General features: G+C 47.3%; 1 protein-coding gene across 1 annotated transcript in view; it reads left to right on the forward strand.

Moving 5' to 3' along the window:
* Positions 1–7,015, forward strand: part of LOC139229030 (cathepsin L2-like) — a 19,371-nt gene extending 12,356 nt beyond the window's left edge. Inside the window, exons 6-7 of the mRNA XM_070860693.1 lie at positions 1,845–1,947; positions 6,360–7,015. Of these exons, the coding sequence (XP_070716794.1) occupies positions 1,845–1,947; positions 6,360–6,459 (203 nt within the window). The 3' untranslated portion in view covers positions 6,460–7,015. The remainder of the gene's footprint in view (positions 1–1,844; positions 1,948–6,359) is intronic.
* Positions 7,016–7,768: the final 753 nt, after the last annotated feature.

Genomic DNA, 7,768 nt, shown 5'->3' on the forward strand with positions numbered 1-7,768 from the left:
CTCACCCTTCCCCCCCTCCCGCCTCATCTCTCCCCTTCCCCCCCCTCCCGCCCTCTCCTCTCCCCTTCCCCCCCTCCCGCCTCTCTCTCCCCTTCCCCCCCTCCCGCCTCTCTCTCCCCTTCTCCCCCTCCCGCCTCTCTCTCCCCTTCCCCCCCTCCCCGCCTCTCTCTCCCCTTCCCCCCTCCCGCCTCTCTCTCCCCTTCCCCCCTCCCGCCTCTCTCTCCCCTTCCCCCCCCTCCCGCCTCTCTCTCCCCTTCCCCCCCTCCCGCCTCTCTCTCCCTTCCCCCCCTCCCGCCTCTCTCTCCCCTTCCCCCCTCCCGCCTCTCTCTCCCCTTCCCCCCCTCCCGCCTCTCTCTCCCCTTCCCCCCCCTCCCGCCTCTCTCTCCCCTTCCCCCCTCCCGCCTCTCTCTCCCCTTCCCCCCTCCCGCCTCTCTCTCCCCTTCCCCCCTCCCGCCTCTCTCTCCCCTTCCCCCCTCCCGCCTCTCTCTCCCCTTCCCCCCTCCCGCCTCTCTCTCCCCTTCCCCCCTCCCGCCTCTCTCTCCCCTTCCCCCCTCCCGCCTCTCTCTCCCCTTCCCCCCTCCCGCCTCTCTCTCCCCTTCCCCCCTCCCGCCTCTCTCTCCCCTTCCCCCCTCCCGCCTCTCTCTCTCTCTCCCCCCTCCCGCCTCTCTCTCTCTTCCCCCCTCCCGCCTTTCTCTCTCTTCCCCCCTCCCGCCTCTCTCTCTCTCCCCCCTCCCGCCTCTCTCTCTCTCCCCCCTCCCGCCTCTCTCTCTCTCCCCCCTCCCGCCTCTCTCTCTCTCCCCCCTCCCGCCTCTCTCTCTCTCCCCCCTCCCGCCTCTCTCTCTCTCCCCCCCCCTCCCGCCTCTCTCTCTCTCTCTCTCTCTCTCTCCCTCTCCCTCTCCCTCTCCCCACCCGCCTCTCTCTCAATGAGCATATTAAGCAGGGTCCACCCCACTGTTTTGCTTCGAACTGAGCCCATCCAACACGACGCGATAAAGAATTGGTACTTGTACATAGCATTCTGCTTAACATGGGTTCTTCTGTCTTGTACACACCTTACTGTCAACCAAGCATGAGTTCCTTTCTGAACTTTAATCTTGAAATGATTTGAATTGGGCCATCTTGAGTTTAGTTTCAAGCCCTTAATTTGGCAAAATTTGGCTCCATTTATAATCAGATGAGATTTTCCATTAAAAAGGGCTCTTAACATTACACAAGACCAAATATCCCTCCACAAGAACCTTTTTTCTGCTCCATCTTTCACACTTTCATTGTTCCAGTACTGTAGTGGGCAGAGTAGGTGTGGCATTTTTAATTTTAAAGTTTTCTATCTGAGATGGTAGATAACATTTATTCCAACTCCATCACCTGTCTTCCTGGATTGACCAGAAAAAAAATCATAAAAGACATTAAAAAAATCAAATTTGGGGGAAAAAAAGACTGTTTGACTAACAGTCAAGAATCATCCAATCAGGCAATGAAGTCTGTTTGCTTTCCCATTGGTGTGGGAAGATGAGGCGCCACCAGGATGGACATATCGAGTAACCAATGGCAGGAGTGTGGGGGCGGGTCAGTTGGAGGTAGGAGGCCATGTAATGAAACCTCCAAGACAGAGTTCCCAACCCTAGGCACAACCAGAAGGGCTGGTCTCTTCCCTGACTCATTTTTGACAGACACTGAAAGGAACAGTTCAGTTAGCCTCAGACAATTCAGCTCCAATCAGCAGGTCAGAATGTTGAATAATATTTAGTCACCTTACCAAACGCACTGCAAACCCAGGGCCCTGATATCTACTGAAAAATGTTTTAATGATCTCATTGTACAGATAATATTTGTACTTCTTACAGGTATTTATTATGAGCCAAACTGCACTAACAATGTGAATCATGCAATGCTGGTGGTTGGATATGGAATCCGTGGAGGGGAAAAATATTGGATCGTTAAGAACAGGTATGTCCCACAATAAGAATGTCAGAAATACATTAAACCCGAGTTAATTCTGTTTTGGAGTTTAATTTTGTCTATAATTAAAGCTGTGAATTTTTAATATATCTATCTGGCAAAGTCTAAGGAAACAAATGTGAGATTGAGATGTTATGTTCTCAGCTTGGATTGACATCAGGAGTGCACAGTGTGTTCTCTGATCATTCACCCCTCGCCCCGCCCCACTCCGTACCTCCCACCTCTGGCTCTGTGAATGACAGGTATTCAAATAAAAATGGTGATTGATGAGACAAACACATTGACCTCGTGCTATGAGTGATTGGCATCTGCTGCGAAAATCTGACAGATAGGAGAAAATGTTCTAATAGTTGGGGTTTCTTGAATTTGGTATCTGTGTATGACAGAAAAAGTAAATTTTTACAAGTTCACCTGAGCCCTGGGAGTAGCTGCCTTTTACAGTGCTTAGAGTTGAAGGAAATTCAGAACTATTCCAAACCTAGGGGTCACAAATATAACACAGTCACTAATAATTCCAGTAAGGAATTCAGGAGAAATGTCTTTCCCCAGAGAGTGGTTAGAAGTGGAACTCGCTACCACATGGAGTAGTTGAGGCGAAAAGCATTGATGCATTTAAGGGGAAGCTCGATAAGTACATGAGGGAGAAAGGATTAGGACAAAAGCAAAACACTTCAGATGCTGTAAATGTGAAATAAAAACAGAAAATGCTGGAAATACTCAGCAGGTCAGGCAGCATCTGTGGAGAGAGACAGCTTTAATGTTTCAGGTTGATGAGCTTTTGTCAGAACTGGAAAAAGTTTGAGATTTAACAGGTTTTAAGCAAGAACAGAGGCAGGGAAAAGAGTGGGGGGTGGAAAGAACAAAAGGGAAGATCTATGATAGGATGGAAGTCAGGAGAGATTAAATGACAAAAGTGATGATGGTGCGAGGTGAAAGGAGATGGGAATGGGACAAGTAAAGGAACAAAAGATGTGTCCAGAGGAGGCGTAAATGGGAATAGCAGAATCATAAGAAACGGCTGCCATCCGAAAAATGGGAGCAGAGGTTATGATCTGAAAGGCTGTAAAGAAAGATGAGGTGCTGTTCCTCGAGCTTACATAGAGCTTTATTGGAACAGTTTACGACGCCGAGGACAGAGAGGTCAATGTGCAAATGGGATGGAAAATCAAAATGTTAGACGACTGAAAGCTCAGGGTCAAGCTTGCGGACGGAACGGAGGTGCTCCGCAAAGTAGTCACCCAATCTGCGTTTGGTCTCCCCAGTGTAGAGAAGACTGCGTCGTGAGCAACGTATACAGTACACTAAATTGAAAGACGTAAATCACTGTTTCACCCGGAAGGAGTTTTTGGGGCCCTGGACGGTGGGAAGGAAGGAGGTGAAAGGGCAGGTGTTGCATCTCCTGCACTTGGATGGAAAGGTGATGTGGGAAGTGATGGAAGTGTGGACGAGGATGTTGAAGGTGATGGAAGTGTGGACCAGGATGTCACAGAGCGAACGGTCCCTTCGGAATGCTGAAGATGTGTTTGGTGGTGGCATCACGCTGGAGGTGGCGGGAATGGCTGAAAATGTTCCGTTGAATGTGGAGGCTGGTCGGGTGGAAGGTGAGGACGAGGGGGAACCCTATCTTGGTTCTAGGAGGGAGGGCAGCATGTGAGGGCAGAAGTGCGGGAAATGAAACGGACACAGTCAAGGGCCATGTTAACCATGGTAGAGGGGAATCCTCGGTTAAGGGAAAAGGAAGCACTTGTGCAGAAGGTGTCATCGTCTGAACAGATGCGACGGAGGCAGAGAGACTGAGAATGGAATAGAATCCTTACAGGAAGCGGGGTGGGTGCATGTGTAATCAAGGTAGCTGTGGGAGTGGGTGTGCTTATAGTAGGTATTGGTTGACAGCTTATCCCCAGAAATGGAGGCAGAGAAGTTGTGGAAGGGAAAAGACGAGTTGGAAATGGACCATGTGAAGGCGTGGGAAGGATGGAAACTAGACACAAAGTAGAAGAAATTTTCCAGTTGAGTGTGAGAGCAGGAAATGGCACCAACACAGTCATCAGTGTATGGGAAAAAGAGGTGAGGGAGGGACCTGAGTAGGACTGGAATAAAGAATGTTCCACATGTCCCACAAAAAGGCAGGCATAGCTAGGACCCATAAGAGTTCCAATAGCATTATTTGGAGGAAGTGAGTGGATTCAAAGGAGAAGTTGTTAACGTGAGAACAGGTTCAGCCAGGCGGTGGAAGGGTGATGGTAGATGGGGACTGGTTGGATCTCCGTTCAAGAAAAGTGGAGAACTCTCAGGCCATCCTGATGGGGATGGAATAGAAGGATGTGCCGATAGGGTTAGATGAAGAGGGGTGGGAGGAGGCTCATGTGGAGCATAAACCGACCAGTCGGGCTGACTGGCCAGATTCTGTGCTGTAAATTCTATGTAAGTTTACTTTCTGCAACCCTGTCAACTGGCCATTCACCTCATTTTCTGGATTGTCTTACCTGGGTAGATTTTCTTATCTGTACCCTGGTCCTCTGAATGTTGGCCTTTACATTGACTCATTTCACCACCACCTCAAACACAATCCAGACGCTTCTCCTGTGTGAGCAGTGCCTTTGTGATAAACAAGGCACTTCCTTTCTTGAAGGAGCAGCTCCATGGCTGCATCACTGAACATTGGGGTCTTTCTGGACAATATGCCATTGCTTCCTATGGTGCCCGTGCTGCCAGCAAAACGATGATCCCTTTCGAATAAGCTGCAGGTGTCACAGATTTCTTCCTCCGCACCTCCCTTCCACCATTCCCCAACCATTCATCAAGCTCCCAGCATACATGTCCAATCCAGGCCAGGAGATAACAATAAATATATAACAAAGACAACCCCAGGTGATCTGGTGGGTTTGACCATTTCCAACTTGTGCAAATGCAAAGCTTTCCGCTTACTGGTCCTGCAGGCTCAACCAGAGGATTGGAAAGTTTACCCAATATTTTACTGTCTGGCTATGTCAGGAATGTTCTATCCGCTTTTTAAATTGAAAAGAAAAGCAAATGCTGTAAATCTGAGATAAAACCAGAAAAAGCTGGAAATCAATCAGCATCTGTCAAAAGAAAAGATGAGTTGAAATTTCTACTGTCGATCACAAGATCTTTATAAGTTGAGAACAGACATTCGGCCCATCTTAGATCACCCATTCAGAAATACCCTACACTCCCTCATTGCAGCACCAATTGTGTGTAAAGTAATTCCAGGGTTCTTGTCTCCTCTACTCTATGTGGGAGTTTATTCCATGTGTCAATCACTATGTGAAGAAGAACCTCCTGATAATTGTCCTAATTTTGTCTGGGAGCAACTCTAACCTAACCCGCCCGTCGGGAAACTGACTTGCTCTCTCGCAATCACAAACATTGGGAAGTAGTATGCAGGGTGAGTTGGTGTTATTCCTGTTCATTGTAATATTATAACAAAGCTCCCCCGTGTTTTATTTGGGACCTTCCTGCTCCTGTTACTTTGATGACTGAAAAGGTGAGCACAATGCAAAGTGGGGTGGAGATCCAATTCAACAGAATGTTTCATTTGGCTGAAAGTTAAGTCAATCCAACTGGAAAATCCAAGCTACTGAATGCAATGGGCTGCTTCTGCACAGGGAGGTTGGGAGAATCTGAGAGCAAGTCACTTTGTGCCACACGTAGATAGCTGCTAGTTCTCTCTCCATTTATTGATACTACTACGGACACCATGCAACAAGTTCCTCTTTCTTGCTGTTCCACTGAGTGACCAAGACTCATTGCACAGTATCCTACTCCAAGTAATTCTTATGCACTGTTTCCTTATATCCTACAGGCTTTTAAACCACAAACAGTAGCAAAAGGGGGGTTGGGGGGGGGGGGAACTTCGGGCGCCATTGTCGGCCCGACAACTAAAATAAAATGGCAGTGTGCCCTCCCCTTTAAGGACGGATGCGCCGCCCAACCACACAGCTTCCCGCAGGGGAAAGCTTTCGGGGGCACCAATCGGCGGCCGATCCAGTCCCGCGGGCCAATTTTCAGCGGGGCAATTTCCCACATGGGGCAGAAAGGGGTTGCCGCTGGTCGGTGGGGGTCCGGGCGTGCCCGATGGGGCGGCAACACGGGCCACGTGGTGACAAGCACCGATGGGTAAAAAATGGAGGGCAATTTATGAAATGTTGGCGACTCTGTGCTGACTAGGCGGTGAGTCCATACCGACCCATGTCAGCCTCTTTGAGGTGGTCACAGCTCTTATAGAAAAGGGCAATTTCGGCCCCAATATCTGTCTGTTCAAATGGATTTTGTTTTAAAATGGCAGTAACCTGATGTAGAAAATTTCTGTTAATTAAATCTTCTATTTAAAGATGTGTTTCAAAAGAAACCTATTATAAACCTATTTTAAATTTTAGTTATGGACCAAAATGGGGCATCGATGGCTATATTCTCATGGCCAAGGATAGGAACAATAACTGTGCAATCGCCAAATATGCAATGTATGCTGAGATATGAAGGATCAAGTGTGTTACCTGGAACGGGATAAAACCTCGGCTAAAGGAATCAATCGCTTGCCTGGAGCTGCTGATTTTGCGTATCATTGTTACTGCCGTCTGTCTCGATGCATCTCTGCTAATGTGGTTAATGGAGGATTAGGCACCAAATGTAATGAAAAAGAAAGTAAATGGAAAGAAAGAACTTGCATTTATATAGCCCCTTTCATAACCTCCGAACTGCGCGAGAGTGTTAGCCGAGATTATGTGCTCAAGTCTCCAGAGTGGGACTTGAACTCATGATCTTCTGCCTCAGAAGCGAGACGCTACCAACTGAGAGAAGGCTCACACCTTAAATTTCTCTATTAGTGGAAGAAAGGGCCGAAGATCTGTTTCCTGGAATGAATGAAATGTAATAACTGCATGTGCTTCATAGTTATATAAAGAGCAAAGCTATTGCATATTTTATGTGTACAGTAACAATGTATTGATGCATTGAGTGACTACATTGTCTAATGTACAGACAATGGCCTAAGTGTGTAAGTGCACAGCATTGCAATAAAGCCTGCCAGCATTTAGTATGTGTGCCTTGTGTATTTTACATAGGATTACAGAGAAATTACACATGAAAGCAGTCTGTTCAACACAACCAGTCCATGTTGGTGTTTATCCTCCATACCAGCAGTCGTCCTAATCTCATGACCTCTCTGTTCCCATAGCCCTTTATTCCCTTTTCCTTCAATCAACTATCTAATCTATTCTTAAATGTTGACGGCAAACACTAACATTGGGAGTGTACTCAACAACCTCACAACACTCTATTTAAAATAAATTATTTTGTTTTAATTTAATTTTATATCTATGTCCATTTGTTCTTGACCCTTCAATAACTAGAAACAGTTTACTTCGACCGAGCCTATTCCATCCCATCATCATTTTAAACACCTCGATCAAATTGCCCTGTAATTTTTTTTTTGTAAGTGATCAAGTTTTATTTAAATTGTATAATTTATATTTGCAACTAAAATTAGGCCAGCTGTCCGCAATCAGTGATGGTAATTTTCTTGGTGATATCACCACTGTGGCTGCCTAACTTTTCCATCTTGTCGATAACATCGATGCCCTCCGTCACAGAACCAAATACAACATGGCAATCATCACCAATGTCTTCTATTTCAATGTAAACAGACCCAGGCGGGGAAAATTCAGCTCCTTTACTCTGACACCACCTCCCAGTGCTTTGGGGAACTGTTAGAGACGGTATCAGGGCAGGATCGGTCCGGAGCGGGGCGGTGATGATGTCAGTACGGTGCGGATGTGCCGCATTGCGC

The sequence above is a fragment of the Pristiophorus japonicus genome, chromosome 18, assembly GCF_044704955.1.
Source record: "Pristiophorus japonicus isolate sPriJap1 chromosome 18, sPriJap1.hap1, whole genome shotgun sequence".
In the NCBI taxonomy this organism is placed as follows: Eukaryota; Metazoa; Chordata; class Chondrichthyes; family Pristiophoridae; genus Pristiophorus; species Pristiophorus japonicus.